Raw genomic sequence first — 22,869 nt, 5'->3', positions numbered from 1 at the left:
CTCTCTCTCTCTCTCTCTCTCTCTCTCTCTCTCTCTCTCTCTCTCTCTCTCTCTCTCTCTCTCTCTCTCTCAGGTGTCCAGCAGCAGAGGGTGAACTCAGACTCGCTGCTACTTGAGGCGGTCAAGCAGGTGAAGGTCAGCGACTTGGAAGATGACATCCTGGAGCTGCCAGAGGAAGACCCCGCGGCCAGCAACACCCAGTCAGTATAAACCAGTGGTTCCCAGTGTAAACATAGCGGGGTCGTGTAGCACAGTGACTGTCATTTCAATGACCCACAGTTTCATAAACATTAAGCTGCGTACATAATGCATTTGTCCTCGATCTACACTGTAGATTTGGTTTATGTACTGCAACCAAATGGACCTGTGAGGGTTCATTTTTGTTCCATTTGTACACTCTCAGAGTTACAGACCCACTCGCGCCCATTTAGTGGTGAAAGTAGGTTAATAAGGTGTTTCCCCCCGGGTTACACAGACTAACAACTTGGACAAAAACAGTCCCAACCACAGTGGAAATCCTATTATCAACATTTACATTAAATAAAGCTATTACGTGAAGCAGCGTTTCAACAGAGGGCATCGTGCTTAAAGTATCAAATCATCCTCTAAGCCAGTGGTTCCCAGGTGGTGTGCCGAGGCACAAATCCAGGCGTGCCTTGGTATTTTGTGGAAACCACACATTATTATTAGGTGTGTGTATTAGGGCATTATCAAAAAAGTCGACAAGTCGACTCAGTTGACTTCATTACACAAGTCGACTCCCACCAGAGAAAGTCGAAGTTGGAAAAAAATCATTTGTATTTCTTTCGGTTCTATTGTGAAAATAGCAGATCTACATGCTCACAACGCCTCGCATCACGAGGCGTTGTGAGCATGTAGATCGGCTATTTTCAAAATTTCTGCCTCTACATATTTGACAATTTGGACAATGTTTAATTTGTCATTTTAGAGGTATTAAAAAGTCCTTAAATTGGCACTTTAGAAATGTGAAGATACCCTCTATATACTTAAACTTTATGTTGGTTTGTTTACAGAGTGAGCACATTAAGTTAATCATCTGGGGACCCCCCAAAATAATTGGGGGTCGTGTGTGATGTGATGACGCTATCAAACGATAAAGTTGACTTCAACTCAACTTTTTACTGAGTCGAGTCGACTTGCAAAAATCACAAGTTGTTAATGCCCTAGTGTGTATCTGTCCCTTCCAAGACAATACGATTCAGAGATGATAAATCTTACATAGACAAACAATTCGAACCAATGCTTTAATGTAGTCATTTGCAATAAAAACGGATGCCCCGTGATTATTACCCTTGCTTAAGTGTTATGTATACTATCCAATCCATTACTGTGGCATTCTTATGAAATCCAAACTTTGCGTTTCTCCAGTGGAACTATCCATAGGGAAATATTATGTTGGTTTGTTTACAGTCGCTGCGTGGCACAGTTGCGAGCGTCATTTTACACGCATCAGTGTGCTGCGCCGGAAATAGCAGATCTACAAGTTTACAACCCATTGAAATGCAACACGCTGTGGGCTTGGTGATCTGTTTTTTTCCCCCCTTTTTGTTGCACTGTGTTTAGCAGCACTCACTTTTGAAGCAATGATTTGTAATAGTAACGCTGAGTATGGTAAGTGAGTTCAGAGTTCCACAGTAGGTTAGTTATTTAATGCTAAAATCCAGGGAACCCATTAATAACTTGAGGACCGATAAATCGACTGATTCAGGCGCTGTTTTGCCCCATCCGGGTAAACGTGCATCGATGCAGTCACATCGCTAATGTTGAAACCGATAACCGATTCATATCGATATTTTCCGACACCCTTAATTATTATGCAATATAACTATACAAAAAGTAGCCAAGTATTTGGGGCGCATACCTAATGTCTGACAGCGAGGCTCCGGTTCGATTCCTGGCTGTATCATTTGCTGCATGTTAGGACATTCACGAATAGTGATTTTTAGTATTCTAATTATTCAACCTCAAAGTATTCGAATAGTCGAATATTCGACAGGACTGGCCAAACTGTCAAATATTAAGTAAGCAAGAGGCGAACATTGTGAAAACTATTTTCACCATTGTGAAAACTATTTTCACAATATTTATCTGCGGAACCGAGTCACATTAAAGTGCTTGTCAGGGTGGGGGTCCCCAGTTCAAATTTGTTTATTTTGAGGGTCACGGCCTAAACAGGTTTGAGAACCCCTGGTATAGAGCATTAACAAATTCTTCCACCAGGGGCATTGACAACTCATTCTTATGACTTCCTATCTAGCCAAGTTTTATAAACTATATATTTTTTTAAAGAGAAAACAATAAAAAAAATTAAATAAGCGAATATTCGACTCCGGTGAACAACGTCGAATAGCGACTTTGATATTCGAATATTCAAATATTTGGTAAATGCCTTACTGCATGTCACCCCGCTACTCTCTCTGAGTTTCCTGACTCTCTCTACTCTAAATAAAAAAATAAATCTGCTATTTCCACTATGAATACAGGCGTGCCTTGAGATCTTTAAATTTGGGGTGCCTTCCCAGCTAACAATTTTCCCGATATTTCTGGCGTGAGAACGTCGTCACGCCGCCTCGCGATCGCCATTAGCGTGTCGTTCGCCAGGCGTGTTACGCTGCGCTGACGTCACGTCCTTGATCAGCGCACGCCAAGCTTTACGCCAAGCCTCCAAACGACGTCACTCCGGCGGAGCCCGGCGTGCGGCGATAGCGAGCGAATGGCGTGACACCGTCGTATAGCAACATCATTATGCCCCCCCCCCATATTGTGTACCCTCCTCCCCTCCCTTCACCCATACAGTATTTATACAATCAGTTGAGGCACAGACATTAACTTCGTTTTCTTCTTTTTTATTAAAATGTCTACACAAGCAACAAGCAATCACAATTATGTACAAGGCAGGATGATATATCAGTTGTACTGATGTGAATCTCTTTTGTTCACAAGTGCTTTACAACTACTGCATAGTACTGTGTACTGTCTGTCATTCAATTTAATGAGTTAGAGCAGTGGTCCTCAACCTTCTCTGGCCGTGACCCCCAAAATAATCATATTTTAACTGGGGACCCCCTACCCTGACAAGCACTAAGAGTTGAGACATTACATTTTGTAGAACACAGTTCTATTGTGAAAATAGCAGATCTACATGCTCACAATCTGCATGCTCACAAGCATGTAGATCGGCTATTTTCACAATTTCTGCCTATTTGATAAATTGGCCCATGTTTAATTTGTCATTTTAAATTAAAAAGTCCTTCAATTGTCCCTTTAGAAATGTGCAGATACCCTCTGCAGTGTTGAGTGAGAAAACAATGTTGCACATTAAGGTAACCACTGAGTTAGAGAATGATATCAATGAAAATAAGCCCTTGCAAAACCTCCAATAAAACTTCAAGCAATCAATGTATTACACAAAGGTTACCATCTTTATATCATTGATAACTGGTAAACCTGCCTGAAAAGAATTTAAACAAAGTATGGGTGGGTTAACAGTGAATTTTGATATCCTAAAGGCTCTGCTATCTATTATTTTGGGAAAGGTTAATCATTTATCCTGTATGCGAAAAACAGAAAGGTGTAAACATAGCCAATATCCAAGCTCAATACACATGTAACTTTTCTATAATAGTTTAAACTGTACTATGGCACTGAAGAGGTACAACATATAATATTATAACCACATGTATATCGGAGGACATTGTAAACATTAAAAGTATTTAGTCTTTCTATAGACAGATTGTGTGCATGCTGTCAACCCTAAAAATGAATTACAGTACCATCAGAGCTGGCATTGGACAGAATTGGAACCAAATTCCCATCATCAGTTTGTTTCATGAAGGGTATGTAACATTAATTCAAATAGAAAGGTTAAACTGATCCACAACTCATATCTGCAGTACCCAGATATAAGGGTAATGGTGGGGATGAACAATATTTTGAACTCTAGAAACAATATTCAAAAGGTTTAAACACAAAACATCCTTTAGGTAGAGAACAGTGGGAAGGTCAATGAACTTTGTGTACGGGTGGTGCGCGTCCCATGGAATGCTTGGCATGGGGACTGAGCGACTATGGTATTCTGGGCTGTGCTGCTTTCGTCTAACGTCGGAGGTCCAACTTGGTGTCGCGTAGCCATGCCAACATCTTGGGTCCTAGGTCGAGAGGCTTTATATGGTCAGCAGTTCAGTTGCCGGCGTGGTAGGTGGCGAGACTTGTCTGCTTAGAGGCGCTGCTGGTGTGGTGTAGGATGTGCCAATCAGTGCTTTCCTGGCCAGGACGAGGGTGACAGCCTTCCATCTGACGCCGGCCGGGGCTGTGCTGCGTCTTGTCGTCAGTTAACTGTGTCATCGGCTCTGGAATGATAAAGAACAGATCATTTAGTGTGTATTTTAGTCATCACATTATGAGTACAAAATCTCTCTGAGACAGTAACATAACAGTCACGTACTACATAAGCATCTCACCTTGGGCTGCAGTGAAGATGGCATAGTGGTGGTCGATTTAGACTTGGGGCCAGGAGGTGAAGGCATGGAGACCTAAGATAGATAGATAGCTTTATTATCCCACAAGGGAAAACTGACAGTGCACACTGTCTGTCAGGGTCCATTTGGTTCCATGTGTACACTCTCAGAGTTACAGACCTGTTAGGGTCCATTTGATTCCATTTGCACACTGTCAGAGTTAGGAAGAGTGTTTTCTTCTGGTGTTTCAGTCAGTGTATCAAAGGGTGCGTTCGGAAATGCGCACCGGTTCTGGTTAGGGTTAGGTTTAGGCATAGTTTTACTGAGGTTAGGGTTAGGGTTAGGCATAGTTTTACTGAGGTTAGGGTTAGATTTAGGCATCCACTACACTGAGCACACACCCGGTGCGCATTTCCGAACGCACCCTTTGATACACTCGGACTGAAACACCAGCAGAAAACAGAGTTACAGAGCAGTAAGTGTAAGGGTCCATTTGTACGCTCAGAGATACAGACATAAGGTCAATTTGGATTAATTTGTACACTGTCAGAGTTACAGACATGTAAGGGGTCCATTTGGTTCCATTTGTACACAGTCAGTCTGAGTTACAGACCACTAAGGTCCATTTGGTTCCAAGAGTTACATAAGTAAATTACAGTAAATAAAATAGTTACTAAAACCTACCATGACTTCTCCAAATGGTGGACTGTAAGCTGCAGTGAAATACAGGGAGAAAACAAAGAAAAAAATAATGATGATGGGTAGAGTTTGGTTGTTTTTGTGGGTGACAAAAACATCACAGTAGTATATCACACATCGTTATCACTACAATAAATCATTACAGTAGGTGCAGTCAGTCAGGAACAGAGATAAAAAAAGCTAAGAAAAAAAACATTTTAAAGACGAAATTAAGAAAATAGCCTTTTCTTTCTGCTGACAAAGTCAAGAAAGTTGAAACTGGTGTTGCTGATGTACACACACACACACACACACACACACACACACACACACACACACACACACACACACAAACAAATAAAATATATATACATCACAGATCTGCCTACCAAGCTGGTACATAACATTGTTAACCATTACTTTAACTACGTATGCAAAACCACGACGCTATATTAGCTTTAGCTTGGTAGCTACCAAGCTAGCTAACAAGAAATGCAGAAGACAAAGAACGCGGTCTTTTGATAATACGGGGACAATTATACTAAACAGTACACACGGCAGACATCTCCGCAGATGCAAAAAGCCAAAAACACACTCACCTTTCAAAATTAATTTCCAGGAGAATGATTTAGTATGTTTATATCAGCATTTTAGCTGATCCGTTCGTGTTGTCTAAGCCGACGGAGTAGAGATGCAGACCGGAAGAGAGACGACACGACAACAACAGGCCTGCTTCCTCTCCCTTTTCCTGCCTGTGGAATCCATCGAGTTTATTACCCATTACCGCCACCTACTGTGTATATATTATATACATTCAAAAATGTTAAATACAATTTGACAATGCAGGCCTAATGAATAAATAAAATAGCAACAGCACAAGAATTAAACAAAAAAAACTAAAATAAGGAAAAACATAAATAAATAAAAAATAAAATAACTTTATTCAGTAGAAATTAATCATTGGAATTGAATGAGTATTATTACTGAAGTCATCTTGTTTTGTTTTAAACACTAAATAACGCCAATATAATAATATTGGCATAATAATAGCAATAAATAAATACATTACAAAATTGCTGTACAATGAGGGAGGGAGAGAGAGAGAGAGAGAGAGACCAGATGAGAGAATTTCCTCATGCATATAAATGGCTTTAAGGGTGGCGTAGCGTGAGGACGTGAGGAGGTAGTTACACTATAGCTATACGCCACTCAAAATCGCCACGCTAAAGGAATTCTAGATAGCGGGATTGATCGGCGTGAGGAGAGCTGAGCGTCGGCGTTTCCCGCTCGGCGTGGACCCGCTCTTAAAATACCAGCGTCACGTCAGACGCGGCGGTGCCTTGCTAGCTGGGTTGGGTACAAAAGGTTTGAAAACTAAAGGACTATCGAGACATCCAGTACAAGGATGTCATAAATGATCTCCTGTATGTGTGTGTGTGTGTATGTGTGTGTGTGTGTGTGTGTGTGTGTGTGTGTGTGTGTGTGTGTGTGTGTGTGTGTCTCTCTCTCTCTCTCCAGGGCTGAGGCAGAGGAACCAGGCCAGAAGGAGAAGCTGGTTTTGTGGGAGGATTGTGAGCTGGTGACGGTGGTGGATGTGGTGCCCGGGCGTCTGGAGCTCACCACCCAACACATCAACTTCTACGACAGCAGCCAGGAGAAAGACGAGGGTAAGGGGAGAACATTGAAACTCACTGACCAATGCATAGTGTTTTCATCCATTAAACCCTGTGGTTTAAGTGGTTAAAATGTGACCCAGCGTGCCAAACTGCTAGACCTTGTGGCTTTTTCATTTTTGTTTTGTCCAAACGAAATTATTAATTTGGTTTAACCTTTTAAGACCTGAGGCCGATTCTACAAAATGTCTTCTATATCCTAACCTTTTCATGGAAAGCGTATGTCACTATGTCAGTGATTCAAGGAGGACCCCCAAAATGATATGTATTTGGCCCGGACCCCCATCAATAGTTTGTTCCTGGGATCCCCTGGAAACAAAGATTTGAGTAAAAAAAAAAAGCTTATTGTGACCGTCAGGTCGCAGTCAGTCTGTCTGTCTGTCTGTCTGTCCGTCACGTCACGTCACACTTTTGCCTTGCTGGCCATTGTTGCCCCTATCCATGTGAAATATTCCACACACACCCTTTGTCTGCCAATCCACAACCTCCACCCTTCCAGGGACCCCCGCAGCTCCAGGGACCCCCAGGGACCCCCGCCAAAAAGCTAAAAAACAACCAAATGATGCCCCCAAATTGGCTGCTCACCACGTTGCTCTGCCACAGACAAAGAGATGTCTACACACATCTCATCAACATGGATCTCCTCTTTTTTCACATGCCCCTCTTCTAGCGCCACCATGAGGCCGGTTCTTGCAAAACATATTTACGGACACAGCTCCTACAATTTGTGCCCTAAAATCACTCAAATTGGTACACAGTATATCTGTCATAGTATATTAGAGAAACAGGACAGTCGAGACGCGGAGCACTCGTGGTGCGGCACGGGGCGGAGCAAGCGGTCGCCACAACAACGTACTCCAGGCGGTGCGCCGCTCTATTGTCCACGACACTGCAAGCGGCGCGAAGGCCAGCGGACCTTGGTCCTGCTCTTCGCCCCCGAGCGCCGCAGGCGCGAGTGGCCGCGAAGAGCGGGCCAGGGCCGCCGCGCGAGTTACGAAGCCGTGGTGAATGCAATCGTTATATTTATGCCCAGGCCGTAAGGCCTGGGCAAGCGCACGTTAAACGCCCTGTCCAAGTGACTACAATGGAGCTAATGGCTAGGCTAGGCTAGGCTAGGCTAGGCTAGGCTAGTAAATAAAGAGTCGCAAACGAGTGACGTCAGCGCCTTCACTAGTGAATGGCAGAGCAGTGGCTGACGTCGCCATCTGGTGGTGATTAGTGTGTGGTGAACGACAAAACGAGCGCTCCTGGACAACACGTCCTGGTTTCTCGAACATACTGTAACATATCTACACTCATGAGTCATGTCTTCAACATCGATCTGTCCCATATAGCGCTGCTACCTGGCGGTCGCTTATCTCCCGATTAGGGAGTCTTACTGGTACAGTATATCTGCTATTTTTGAATAGCCAAAACAAATCTAAAATGACACAGCTGCTTTGCTTTTCGGTTAGAATTGTTAACTCTATCCGTGCCAGATGCCAAAATGGCTCCTAAGTAGATGTGCCAGGATTTTGTATGTTTTTCTTTACTATGCAATGAAAAAAAATGTTTTTTTGAGCGGTGGTTACACCGTCTCCTATACGTGGCCGTGTGTGTATGCGTGCGTGTGTGTGTGCGTGTCTGTATGTAGCCTGAAGTACCTTTTCTGACCACACATGTTAAGGGAGGGGCGCTGTTGTTCAGGCCAGGCCAGACACACACACACACACACACACACACACACACACACACACACCACACACACAGGCCCCCCCCCCCCCCCCCCACGACCACCGCTCAGTTCACACGGGTGTGATTTTTTTATAATGTTTTCCCCCACAGAAACAGACACAGTTGTTGTGATTCAGTGGCAAAAAGAATTTTGTCAATCAGACAAATGGTTCCAGAGATAGAGCTGTTTGAATCAAAAAAAGTGTCCATCCACTAGAATGAACACACATTTTCTCAATCAGCTAAACGAGGGAGCCAACACACAAACAGAGAAAAGCATCTCTCTGATCTCAGGTCATTTTGACATCTTTTTTTAAAAAAAATGTTTTTTTTTTTTTTCTATACAAAAAACACAAAAGACGTCAAAGACGTCATTGGCACCCAGGGCTTTTGAAAAAAGACGTCATGAGACGTCATTGGCACAGAATGAGTTAAAGTGGTTAAAATCACCAAATGTTGACAATATACTCGGCACCCTCCTTTTTTCCTCACTGCACCAAATCGTGTTGTGGAAAATAACCTTCTAAATCTACTCTGTCACAGCAAGTTTGTAGATCAGCTATTTTTGCCATTTTAAGGCATGCCAAGAATAGCTAAGGTTCATGTGATTAACCAAATTACATCCCAGAGAAGACTGTGTATTGAGTCACACCACAGTTTCCCCCCCCTGTGATAACCTCTCTCTCTCTCTCTCTCTCTCTCTCTCTCTCTCTCTCTCTCTCTCTCTCTCTCTCTCTCTCTCTCTCTCTCTATGCGTCTCTCTGTAAGGAGTGGGTCATGACTTCAAATGGCCTCTGTCTCAGATCAGAGAGATCCACCTTCGACGTTATAACCTTCGCCGCTCCGCCTTAGAGATCTTCCTGATCGACCAAACCAACTACTTCCTGAACTTCAAGAAGGAGGTGAGCCAGGGCCCACTTCTACTGAATATATTTAAATACATAATTGTCACGGCCGGGCAGAAACCTTGTATCTCCAAGTTTCAAATGTGTATGTTTTAGGGATGGGACGATATGAAAATGTTATATCACGATTATTGTGACCAAAGAAATCGAGATAGAAATAGCAGATCTACAAGCTCACAACGCGTCGCATATTTTTTGGCAAAGACATTTGATAGAGAGTGAAAAAAAGTACCTACATTATAACTACCTTTTACCAATTATAGAGGGTTTAAGTGGTACCGGATATGCAGCTCGGCACTTAAAAGGTGAACTGATCCCAGTGCATGACGGAGAACAATATCACGCTAAATTCAATCTCCACGATACGATTATCGTGAGTGTTTTTTTATCACGATAAACGATAATATCGTGTATCGTCCCATCCCTAGTATGTTTTTTCGTAAGGTAAAGCTCCGCTTCATCATACAAGGCTGTCGCACAAAGCTAGTGAAAATAGCATTTATACAAGCACACAATGCCGGGTGGTGCGAGGCAGTGTGTGCTTGTAGATCTGCTGTTTTCACTATTTTAAATCATTTCTAAAATGATAAATACAAAACGAACTGTTTCCACCCGACAACAGCGATATATATATCCTATATGTTTCTATGGCTTTTTATTGTCTAAAATGTATTGTTGTGGTCAGGTGGAAACCTTTACGTGTCCAAAACTATTGTTTTTCAGGAAATGGAGGAAAAACAAATCTGATCCAATGTGGTTATTATTTAGTCACAAGCTGTTGTTGATATTTCTTATTGGTTCAATATGTATACAACCCACAAACAGACTTAACTACTTTAAAGGAGTAGTTCAACCCAACATGACTTTTTTCTATTGATTACTCACGCCATGGAGACTTGAGTTCAATAATATGTATATATATATATATATATATATATATATATATATATATATATATATATATATATATATATACAGTATTTTCTGGACTATAAGGCGCACCTGACTATAAGGCGCACTGTCAATGAATGGTCTATTTTCAAAATGTTTTCATATATAAGGCGCACCTGACTATAAGGCGCACATAATAGACGCTACCGTTGTGTTATGCATCCAACAGATGGAGCTGTGCTAAAGGGAATGTCAATGTCAATGAATGATCCATATATAAGGCGCACTGGACTATAAGCCGCACTGTAGTTTTTTGAGAAAATTAAAGGCTTTTAAGTGCGCCTTATAGTCCGGAAAATACGGTATATATATTTTTTTTTTCTTTTTTTTTGTCGCATTCCTAAGAGAATAATTTGATTACAATCAATTTACCCCTATTGATTCTGGATGGGGACCCACATTTATTTGGGTCCCCATCCGGAATCAGTGGGGTAAATTTACTATAATCAGAAATTTGTAATATAATGCGTCAAATACAAAAAAAAAAATATTATTGAACTCAAGTCTCCATCGTGTGAGTAATCAATAGAAACAAAGTAATTTGGGGGTGAACTACTCTTTACCTTTCAAACAAAAAAAGCAGATCTACAGGAGCACATGCTTTGCAATGCTAGCCTGGCGTTGCTCATACTAATTCCTCATGGCTGTGTATCAGATATTAGTCGTGTAATCCAACTACAACTACATTGCTAATATATCTTGAAACCTTCCTGTCACAGTCTTGTAGGGCATTAGCGAAAAAGTAGACAAGTCGACTCCCACCAGAGAAAGTCGAAAGTCGAAGTTGAAAAAAAAAAATCCTTTGTATCATTATTTTTGCTCCATGTGTGTATCTGTACAGCATTCAAACAGTAGGATTGCTTATTGTCAAGAACGGAATTATCCAATATTAGCCTACACTCCTACAGTGCTACATTACATTTGGTATAACATGGTTCTATTGTGAAACTAGCAGATCTACATGCTCACAACGCCTCGCGATGCGAGGCGTTGTGAGCATGTAGATCGGCTATTTTCACAATTTCTGCCTCTATATATATGACAATTTGGACAATGTTTAATTTGTCATTTTAGAGGTATTAAAAAGTCCTTAAATTGGCACTTTAGAAATGTGAAGATACCCTCTATATACTTAACCCTTTCAGTGCCCAGAATCACCACTAGAGGGCGCCCAATGGCCATAGAATCCACCATAGACATACGCTGTATATGCACAAGCCCTGCGCAGCCATGAAGCGCCTGAACACTTTCCTTTGTGCATGAACAGGAACAGAATGAAGTTAGCTTGAAGTTAGCTATTGGCTACCAAGCATTTTAGAAGCCCTATTTTCGGCGATTTAGCCGTGATTAAACCTTGCACACCTCATGGATATGCATGGAACAGAGAAAATGAGCTCTAAAGATCCTGGATTGCATTGGAGTGGATGGCAAATATCGGCGGCGCGACGCTCTCGCGGGCCGTGTAAACAGATGACGGCCGGCGGCCCGGCTTGATCTTTTTTTTTTTTTTTTATAAAAAAAAAAAACGGTCCAAACTACCCCGAACTAGTTCGGGATTGGCACTATAAGAGTTAAACTTTATGTTGGTTTGTTTACAGTTGAGTGAGAAAACAATGCTTCACATGAAGTTAATCATCTGGGGACCCCCAAAATAATTGGGGGGTCGTGTCCACTTCAACTCAACTTTTTACTGAGTCGAGTCGACACACAAAAATCACAAGTCGTTAATGCCCTAAACTGCCTAAAGTCTTGTACAGTTAGGATATTTGCTTGGGTTGTTCAGAATATCTGATGGCTGCTGTGGCTTGTTTTTGATTGACAGGTACGGAACAAGGTGTACGGCCGCATGCTCCTGCTGCGTTCCCTCAGCCTGTATGGAACCCGCTCTCCACAAGAACTACTGAAGGCCTCTGGACTCACACAGGTCAGCACTCACACTAGGGATGGGACCCTAAGCCATATTATCGTTTATCATGATAAAAAACACTCACGATAATCGTATCGTGGAGATTTAATTTAGCGTGATATCGTCCTCCATCATGCACTGGGATCAATTCACCTTTTATTTGCCAAGCTGCATATCCGGTACCACTTAAACTCTCTATAATTGGTACTGTAAAAGGTACTTATAATATACGTACTTGATACAGTCTTTTTTTCACTCTTTCAAATGTCTTTGCCAAAAAATAGCAGATCTACAAGCTCACAACGTGTTGCGTTGTGACGCGTTGTGAGCTTGTAGATCTGCTATTTTTTTGCAAATGTTCCGCCCCAGGATAATAGATTTTGATTATCGCGATAATATCGTAAATTGTTATTTCTTTTGTCACAATAATCGTGATATGAAATTTTCATATCGCCCCATATCAGTTTTTCAAGTGACCTTGAGCTTCACGCACGCACGCACGCATGCACGCACGCACGCACGCACGCACGCACGCACACGCACACACACGCACACACGCACACACAAACACGCATATATGTCACAGATGCTTTCCCAGTTATAATGGGTTATGGGTGATAAGCCAATCCGTTGGGTCTTAACTTGTTTTCTTGCTTTGTTATGTCCAAGAAATGGGTGAACAGGGAGATGTCCAACTTTGACTACTTGATGCAGCTGAACACCATCGCGGGAAGAACGTACAACAACCTGGCTCAGTACCCAGTGGTGTGTTCCTCACACGCACATTTCACCTGTAAAGGATCAGTGTTGTTTTTGACAGAACATTTTGATTTAGTTTTAGTCATAGTCTTTTGAATAAAATGTAATTTGGTTTTAGTCATAATTTAGTCACCTGAAAAGTTTTAGTATTAGTCGAATTTTAGTCAACTAAATATTATAAGATTTTAGGGGACTAAATCTACAGTTGATTTAGTCAACTGAAATGTATTTCTTGATGGCATCATAATGACTGATTTTACACTTGGTTGCGTGCTGAAAATAGCCGATCTACAAGCTCAGGGTTAGGGTTAGGGTTAGGGTTAGGGTCACAACACGTCGCAGCGCGACGTGTTGTGAGCTTGTAGATCTGCTATTTTCACCTGAGAGCCACCAAACATAAAATGACTTCTCCACTAGTCCCTCCCTAACGTTTTAGTCTAGTTTTTATTTTGTTCTCAAAATTTTCAATATATTTATTCTTAGTTATAGTCTTCACAGCTTAGTTTTTATTTTATTTTAATGTTGTTTTCATCAGTGAAAAACGCAGTCGACAAAAAAAATGTCATCATAGTTTTAGTCGACACTATAACACTATAAAGGATCCTCTCTTATACCAGAGAGGGAAGCTGGCGATGGTGTTTAATGTTGTGCCTGTGTGTTTCTGTGTGTGTCTCCAGTTCCCTTGGATCCTAGCCGACTACACGTCAGAGGAACTGGACCTGTCGGATCCCCGGGTGTTCAGGGATCTTTCGAAGCCGGTGGCCGTTCTCAACGAGCGCAACGCTAAGGCAGTGAGAGAGAAGTACGCATCTGTTCTTCTGTTGACAGAGTTCTGACCAGGAACACATTATTACGCATTAGTTTATGATTTGACTATAAAAAAATAGCAGATATAAAGGCTTTGAATATTTTGACCTGATTCTATAAGTGTCTTCTAATTCCTTCTATGTTTATGTGTTAGTGGTGCTCAAACATTTTCATGCCACGGACCCCCATCTCAAAATATTTAGTTTAATTCAATGATAAGGCCATGAGAGAGAAGTGTGCGTGTTCCTCTGTCGAAAGAGTTACTATCACAAAGGCCATTCTAAGGTTGTGAAAGATCACTTCCTTGGCCACATTAGTGCAAAGACACCATGTGAAAGTCACTGTGGCTAATGTCCTGTAATACAACCTGTTTTACCTGGACATTTTTGGACAATGAAACAGTGTTGATTTCATCGACTAAAACTATGACGAAAAAATTTCGTCAACCACCTTTTTTCACTGACGAAAACTAAATAGAAACTAAATAAAAACTAAGCTATGATGACTAAAACTAAGACTACATTTATTGACAATTGTGTCAACAAATAAAAACTAGACTAAAATCTCACGGTAGGGCTAAGTCATTTTATGTTTGGTTGCACTCGGGTGTTGCATTCCAAAAATAGCAGATCTAAAAGCTCACAACGTGTCGCAGCGCGACTCGTTGTGACCTTGTAGATCGGCTATTTTCAGACTGCAACCATGTGTGTAAAATCAGCCATTACGACACCATCAAGGCCCACCAAAAATGTTTTGTTGACAAAATCAACTGTACATTTAGTCGACTAAAATATTATGATATTTAGTCGACTAAAACTAGACTAAAACTAAAACATTTCAGATGACTAAAATATGACTAAAACTAAATCGCATTTTATTCAAAAGACTGGAACTAAAACTAAATCAAAAAATTGCTGCCAAAATTAACACTGAGGAAAACAACCTGGTCCTTATTCATGGCTCAAACCGTTTAATAATAATAATAATAATAATAATAATAATAATAATGAATTGCATTTTTATAGCGCTTTTCTAAGCAAGTTGCGAACTCAAAGCGCTTACAATGGTCCATTCATTCATACATTGGGAGGTGAAGCGGCGAACAGTCAACGCCAGCGTCCTCACTTCCCACATTCACACACCAATGGTGGCAACTGACAAGCTAACACCATTGGAGGCAACGCAGGGTTCAGTGTCTTGCCCAAGGACACTTCGACATGTAGACAGGAGTAGCTGGGATGTGAACCGCCGACCCACGGATCATTGGCCACCCCACTCTACTTCCTGAGCCACAGCCGCCCATAGTAGTTAGTTTCATACTAATCCATATTAGCATCCTCTGTCTATTATGCAAATCCTTCACCACTTCCACTTTATTGATTAGTCATCGGTTTACTCATTTAGGCTGTATTTGTTCCGGTTTAATCTTACTGTGGTACTCAACATTAGTCTGCTTGAAACGCCAATGAGAAGCAGGAAATGAAGAATAATGGTAGATCAATATGCCATTTTACACTGCTTTGCGAGCGCACAGCTTGCTGCATAGAGGGACAGTAATTACATTGGGGATGCAGTTGAACATTAGGGATCAAGTGACTTGCTCAAAGGCATTTTTCTAACCTAGGATATATATACGACCCAGCATCCCTAGGCTAATATTCACCAGTAAGACTCCCTAATTGGGAGATAAGCGACCGTGATTTTAGGGCAAAATGTGTAGGAGCAGTGTCCAAAAATGTGTTTGAAAAAATCGGCCTGATGGTGGCGCTATATGGGACAGATCCATGTTGATGACATGAGTGTAGACATACTGTGTAGCGATTTGTGTGATTTTAGGGGAAAATCTGTAGTAGTAGTGTCCAAAAATGTGTTTTAAAAAATCGGCCTGAAGGTGGCGCTAAATGGGACAGATCCATGTTGATGACATGAGTGTAGAGCAAGTGTGTACCGATTTGTGTGATTTTATGGCAAAATTTGTAGGAGCAGTGTCCAAAAATGTGTTTTGCAAGAATCGGCCTCATGGTGGCGCTAGAAGAGGGCCATGTGAGAATTGACGGACGGACTGACGGAGGGACTGACTGACTGACTGACGGACGGACAGCTGGTCGAGGTTTTGATAGTAACTGCGACTTGACGGTCGCAACAAGGTTGCCGCTCTATCCTTGAGCCACACTAAATGATGTGTGTGTGTGTGTGTGTGTGTGTGTGTGTGTGTGTGTGTGTGTGTGTGTGTGTCTGTGTGTCTGTGTGTGTGTGTGTGTGTGTGTGTGTGTGTGTGTGTGTGTGTGTGTGTGTGTGTCAGATACGAGAGCTTTGAGGACCCAACCGGCACCATCGACCGCTTCCACTACGGCACCCACTACTCCAACGCAGCAGGAGTCATGCACTATCTGATCAGGATGGAGCCCTTCACCTCCCTGCACATCCAGCTGCAGAGCGGACGGTATGTTGGACCAGTGCTTCTCCACCTTTTGAATTTCAAGGAACTTGTAACTCTCTGGTCTTGTCTGTAAATAGGGCATTAACGACTTGTGATTTTTGCAAGTCGACTTTAAGTTTAGTTGAAGTCGACTTTATCGTTTGATGACGTCATCACATCACACATGACCACCCAATTATTTTGGGGGGGTCCCCAGATGATTAACTTAATGTGAAACATGGTTTTCTCACTCAACTGTAAACAATCCAACATAAAGTTTAAGTGTATAGAGGGTATCTGCACATTTCTAAAGTGCCAATTTAAGGACTTTTTAATACCTCTAAAATGGCAAAATAAACATTGTCCAAATTGTCAAATATATAGAGGCAGAAATTGTGAAAATAGCCGATCTACATGCTCACAGCGCCTCACAATGAACGTTTTTTTTTTTTTTTTTTTTTCTCTTTTCGACTTTCTCTGGTGGGAGTCGACTTGTGTAAGGAAGTCGATTGAGTCGACTTGTCGACTTTTTTGTTAATGCCCTAGTCTGTAACTCTCTAAGTTACTGAGCAATAAGTCCCTATGTTGAATCCCCAAACATTTTGGTAGGCGGAGATCTCTGGCTAAGGAAGACTACCTGTTTTGTAATCTGTTTTGAGTGAATTTAATTTGTTATCGCTGTGTCTCCCGGCTCAAGGTTCGACTGTGCTGACCGGCAGTTTCACTCCATCCCGGCCACCTGGCAGACACTCATGGACAACCCCAATGATGTCAAGGAACTCATCCCCGAGTTCTTCTACTTCCCAGAATTCCTGGAAAACCAAAATGGTGAGGTTCCGGGGAGAGTTGTGGTGGAAAGGTCTTCTGTAGTTGTGACAATTATTACCATATATATATATATATATATATATATATATATATATATATATATATACATACATATATATATATATATATATATATATATATATATATATATATATATATATATATATATATATATACATATATATATATATATATATATATATATATACATATATATATATATTTTTTTTATTTTTTTATTTTTTTTTGAGCGGTGGAGTGGGTATGTCCGTATGTGGCTGGCTGGCTATGTCCGTATCATGGCAATACCTCTGCTGACCACACACACACGCTGAGGGGCGCTGTTGAGCAGGTCATTCACACTCATACGCGCACACACACGCGCGCACCACGGGCGGTGCATAATGAAGGCTTGGAGAGGCTTTGCCTTCCCAAATGCTATGCTGGTTATTTTGCAAATTATATAATATATGTGTGCAGCATTATATAGGCTGCTATATGCCATTGTGTGGAGGGAAAAAAAAGTTTTGCCTTGCCAAACGTTTGGTTCACGCGGCGCTTATGGCACGCACGCAAGCACGCGCACACACATGCAGCCTCCACCGCTCAGTTTTTTTTTTAATATTAGATACTGTATTATTAACAGTAGCTCCCTAACGACAGGCCTATGAGAGGTTTATTTATTTATCTGTGCCCTTCAGAGAACCATTTCAGACCTTTAGTACAAAGATCTCAGACTTTTATGAAGAAAATATTCCACCTGCTGTCAGATATACGAGCAGGACGGATCATAACTTCAACTTCACTTTATTTGTCACATTACGCTGTACAAGTTAAAAAGTACAAGCGACCGACAAACAGTTAAATGAATATAATTAAAGGGGAAAACATATTTATCAAGGAACAGACGTGTATGGAATGTGTGGTAATGGAGTGTATCATATATACATGAAGTGATGGGAATATGTAAGACTGACATAAGCCATGTTTCCATAAACTTATTCTAATTAGGGAAGCGAATTATCAGAAATGCGTATTAAGACAAAGCGAATTTAGTTTGTTTCCATTAAACTGATGAAATGCGATTCTTGGAAGATCCTGCCTGGGTCCATCTGACCGACGTGCTGTAAATACTTCCCGCGGGCTTGCACACAGTGCACAGAGCTGGGATTGGGCTGATTTTTTTCAGACCAAGAGGCGTGAGCACTGCTGTGACTCGCTGCACACTCATCCCGACCCAGAGCCGGTTGCGACGGCGGGGGCACAGAGCAAGCGACCCCGGCCCGCCGCCGGGTTGAGTCCTCCGGGCAGACTACATCCTGCAGACTACAGCTGCTGTGAGCTTGTAGATCGGCCACTTTTGGCACACGCAACACGGTGTCATGACGAAGGGTCACTCCGTGTGTAACAACCGGTTTGTTTTGTGGGCTAGCGTTATACAATGGACATTAACCCATTTAGACCTAAGTCCGCCTGGAAAAAAGCCTTAAAAACCTATGGCCGATTGGAACAATACCCCTAAAACCTGAGATTTTATGGAAAACTTCACAGAGGTGTCAACATCTACTAAAACATTTATTTCACAGCCTCTGTAGCAGCTAGAAACAAAATTTCAAAACTGTTTGATAGCTTACACCTTTGGCTTTCATGGAAAATGACTTGTCATGGTCCAGACCTTTATCATTTTTTTTTTTTTTAAATCTGCAAACTCAAAAGTTTTAATAAATCTTATAAAACGTCTAATAAAAAATACATTTCTCAGCCTATGTAGCACATAGAAAAATAATTATCAAATATTTGAGACCTTACACCATAGGCCTTACACCATAGGCCACCACTTTGACAAGAAACAACAAGCACCAGCCTTTATATTGAATATGTCAATTCTTGTTTTTTTTACCAGCCTTTATATTGAATATGTCAATTCTTGTTTTGTTTAGCTCCATATAACGGTAAATCTGGCGAGCGACATTTGTCATTATTATATGTGCGTGCGTGTGTGTGTGTGCGCCTGTGTATGTGAATGAATGAACCATATCATCATAATCATTTTATAAGTGTTATTACCTCCAGATAGCTGCGAATCTGTTGTTCTGGAGTTTGGGGTTGACTCTGTGCTGCAAAGAGTCGGGTCTCTGAAACTAGCCGTGTCAAAGTGCGTCCGTGAAAAGTTATCCAGTCCTCATGAAATCCATGAAACACTTCATCATCGTCGTCGTTTTCAAACATATCACGTAACAATATCAATGCCAATTCCAGCAGGTCCGGTTTGCCTTCGCTCAACGCGCTGCTATGAGAAGCTGTTCTTGTGCGCACTGGGATTCTCCGACAAATAAAGTTACGTAAAGCCAAAAAAAAAAAATCCCAGAATGCTTTGCGGTAGTCAGGGAAGCATACGTCATCGCCTCCTGATGCATTTCATTGGCCACGAGACCAGAAGAGGGTAAAAACTACAGGAAACGCATTTTGCGTTCCCGGTCTGAAAGGATAAACAGCATTTTGCGTTCCCGACCTGAAAGGTAAAAACGCATTTTGCGTTCCCGCTAATTAAGCGGTGGGGGAAAGTGTTATAGGAGGACGATATGGACCGATAAAGCCTCAAAATCCACCTCCTCCAAGCGGATAAAAGTTTTTGCGGATAATGAAAGTTTATTCGCATTTTGAAGTGTTTCCATAAAAAGATTTTGCGAATAAGCCTGAAATGCGCATTAAGAGGCTTTATGGAAACACCACTATAGTGACAGAGCCCAGTGTCTGTTCAGCAGCCTGATGGCCAGGCTGTCCCTTAGTCTGTCCATTCATACATTTGATACTGTGACATCGCCTGCCTGACGGTAGCAGCGTGAACAGATTGTGGCTGGGGTGGTGAGTGTCTTTTATGATCCGCTTACCCTTGGCAACGCACCGCTTGGTGTGTATCCTGGAGGTAGGGAAACTCACCCCAGCCTTTTTTTTCTTGCCTCGTAATCTGTTTTTAACTGCTGTATTGTGTTTGGCGCCTGAATTTCCCCAGTGGGATCAATAATGGTCTTATCTTATCTCGCTGCCGGCGGATGAGGGCGGTGCGGCTCCTATACCAGGCTGTACCTTATCAGGACAGTATTGATGGTGCTGTTTTAGAATATCCTGGGGATGCAGGGTTCATGCTGAATTTCTTCTGCCGCCGGAGGCAGTACAGACATTGCTGAGCCTTTTTCACTTAAGGCATTCAGAGTTTTTTTTTTTTTTTTTTGCTGTTCCAGCCACTCCATCACTGCAGCTTTGTACTTGTTCAGTGCCACACACGACTGAGAAGTTTGTAAGACGGCTAGGGCTGTCACAATTATTACAAAATTGCCTAATCGCAATTATTTGACATAATCGCAATTATTTTGTGATAATCGTCATAATCGTTGTGACAGTTGTTTATATATGTTCAAACATTTAAAAAATTGTGGAAATAGCAGATCTACAAGCTCACTTTGTGAGCTTGTAGATCGGCTATTTCCACTATAAACGTTCTTTTTTTAAGTATAAAGTTGTCAAATATGTCAGTAATTTCTTTGTATATTTAGGTTATGTGTCATGTCTGCCATGTGCAACTTCAAAGCCTACAAGCCAAACAGAAATGTATGTAACTGTCAATGACAAAAAACACAATTAAATCGTTACCTGTTACCTATCCACTTCGTGCCTAATGGCACATAAGGCCGAAGGGTAGAGACCAAAGACCAAAGAGACCAAAGAGTGATCCCACCGGCCCTCCAGGATGGGGGTTGGGCTGTGGGCTGATAACCCGCACCCGGAAAAACACATTCTTACAGAAACCAATTAAATTGTTAATTGCAATTATTTAAGTGACAATTAATCGTCACGTAAAATGTCATAATCGTGACCACCATAGCGGTTCCAGCCGCTTCATCACTGCAGCTTTGTACTTGTTCAGTGCCACTAGTGCCAAACATGACAGAGAAGTTTGTAAGACGGCAAGCATATCGGGTCCTAAACAAATGGCAGGGTGTAAAAGGTTTAATGATTTTGACTTTGCCAGGGTCCAGTTTGAAATATGTTCTCTTGGCGACTAGCTCCCCTGATACCTGGACCTAAGTGAGACAATGAGGAAAACCAGTTCACCACTTTTGTGATAAAAATGTCTCGAATTAATCTCCTCCTCACACCTCCCTCATTCTCATGTTCACATGTCTTGTCTTTTTTCCCCGTCCCTGCAGGCTTTGATCTGGGTCGTCTGCAGATCTCTAAGGAGAGAGTCGGTGATGTCATCCTGCCCAAGTGGGCCAAGTCCCCAGAGGACTTTATCTACAAGCACCGCAAAGCCCTGGTGAGCCTCCACCCCATTTACCACCACCGGTGAAGGCTAATAGAGTGATGTCATCAGCACCCCCGGTGAAGGCTAAAGGCCCATTCCCACTGGGCCAGATAACAGATATCTAGAGATATTTCTCCAGATATGTCTCCATGCAAAGTGGATGGTAGATACAGATAAAAAAATGTTTTGCCACAGATAAAAGTATCTGTGGCAAATATCTGTGGTAGATATTTTTTTTATCTGTATCTACCATCCACTTTGAATGGAAAAATATCTGGAGAAATATCTCCAGATATCTGTTATCTGGCCCAGTGGGAATGCGCCTTAAGGCCTTATTCATGCTCCATCACACAACGCCACGAGGGGAAAATAGCTGGCCTAACTCACAAGGGAGATTAATATTAGCCTTTTTTGTGGGGGCGCGACGTTGGTGTAGTGGTTAGTGCATATTTCACAAGAAATCTTGTGAAATAAAATGTCGTCAACCAATCATCAAGTACTATGATACACGAAAGAAGATGAAGAAGCCTTTTTTGTTCGTTTTGTAGATTTGGTCATGTTGTGATAAAAAATAATAATGATAATACTTCTATGTGGCCTCATTGGCTTAAAGGACCTGTGGTCTGGCATGTTTAGCCCACTGACTATGACTCAACTTGGCCATTTTCCAAAGCACGCTTTTGGTTTGATTCCGTTAATTTCAGTATGGTGTGACAACTTTGCAGCAGAGACTGCTTGAGGTGGCTGGCTTGCTTGAGTTGACATTTTATTTACTTTTGAGAAAATGAAACCAAACAATATCTTAAAAATAAAGCTGTTAGCGGGAAAATTGTCTGTTATATGTATATACTGTAAGGCCAAAAAGGGTATATAAGGACGATATAATGATGATGTATTGACGGCGGTATGGAACTTAAAACCATTTGTTAACTTGGCAATACTTTGTAGACCAAGGGTGAATTGGTCTGTGTCTTTTTACATTATGGCTATGTTGAGTATCTGCATGCTAGCACTACTGCTATTGATCTGTTTGAGAAACAGCCCTGTTTCCCCATTCACAAGGTTTACTGTGCTCTGTGCCTCAGGGGGAAAGCCACTAACTGCAATACAATATCTATTCCAAATAAGATTAAATGCATTCCTCAGCTGCAACAATAGACATTTCTTTCAGAAAACCATGCTTGATGTACTGTGTGTGTGTGTGTGTGTGTGCGTGCGTGCGTGTGTGTGCGTGTGTGTATGTGTGTGTGCTAGGGATGGGACGATATAAACATTTCATATCACAATTATTGGGACCAAAGAAATCGCGATTTACGATATTATCGCGATAATCAAAATCCATTATCCTGGGGCGGAACATTTGCCAAAAAATTGCCGATCTACAAGCTCACAACGCGTCGCAACGCGACATTTGATAGAGAGTGAAAAAAAAAGACTAGCAAGTAT

General features: G+C 41.7%; 1 protein-coding gene and 1 long non-coding RNA gene across 4 annotated transcripts in view; one reads left to right on the top strand and one right to left on the bottom strand.

Moving 5' to 3' along the window:
• The window catches only part of nbeal1 (neurobeachin-like 1), a 160,590-nt gene that overhangs the window by 111,644 nt on the left and 26,077 nt on the right, over window positions 1-22,869 (top strand). For both annotated transcript variants that reach the window (XM_080720925.1, XM_080720924.1), the window contains exons 37-45: window positions 74-200; window positions 6,675-6,823; window positions 9,311-9,444; window positions 12,221-12,322; window positions 12,974-13,069; window positions 13,741-13,865; window positions 16,173-16,313; window positions 16,987-17,117; window positions 21,326-21,435. In XM_080720925.1, coding sequence (XP_080577051.1) covers window positions 74-200; window positions 6,675-6,823; window positions 9,311-9,444; window positions 12,221-12,322; window positions 12,974-13,069; window positions 13,741-13,865; window positions 16,173-16,313; window positions 16,987-17,117; window positions 21,326-21,435 — 1,115 coding nt within the window. The remainder of the gene's footprint in view (window positions 1-73; window positions 201-6,674; window positions 6,824-9,310; window positions 9,445-12,220; window positions 12,323-12,973; window positions 13,070-13,740; window positions 13,866-16,172; window positions 16,314-16,986; window positions 17,118-21,325; window positions 21,436-22,869) is intronic.
• On the bottom strand, window positions 2,856-5,854 carry LOC308280595. Of its 2 annotated transcripts, XR_013961759.1 has the most exons (4): window positions 5,756-5,854; window positions 5,163-5,191; window positions 4,482-4,553; window positions 2,856-4,370 (listed from the first exon to the last, which is right to left on the bottom strand). It is a non-coding gene; the product is annotated as an uncharacterized lncRNA (long non-coding RNA). The 2 variants fall into 2 exon arrangements; XR_013961760.1 differs by lacking the exon at window positions 5,163-5,191.

Source organism: Nannobrachium achirus (genome assembly GCF_963921795.1).
Source record: "Nannobrachium achirus genome assembly, chromosome: 24".
Lineage (NCBI taxonomy): Eukaryota > Metazoa > Chordata > Actinopteri > Myctophiformes > Myctophidae > Nannobrachium > Nannobrachium achirus.
Note: the sequence above shows the minus strand (reverse complement) of the source record. Positions and strands in the feature narration are given on the sequence as shown.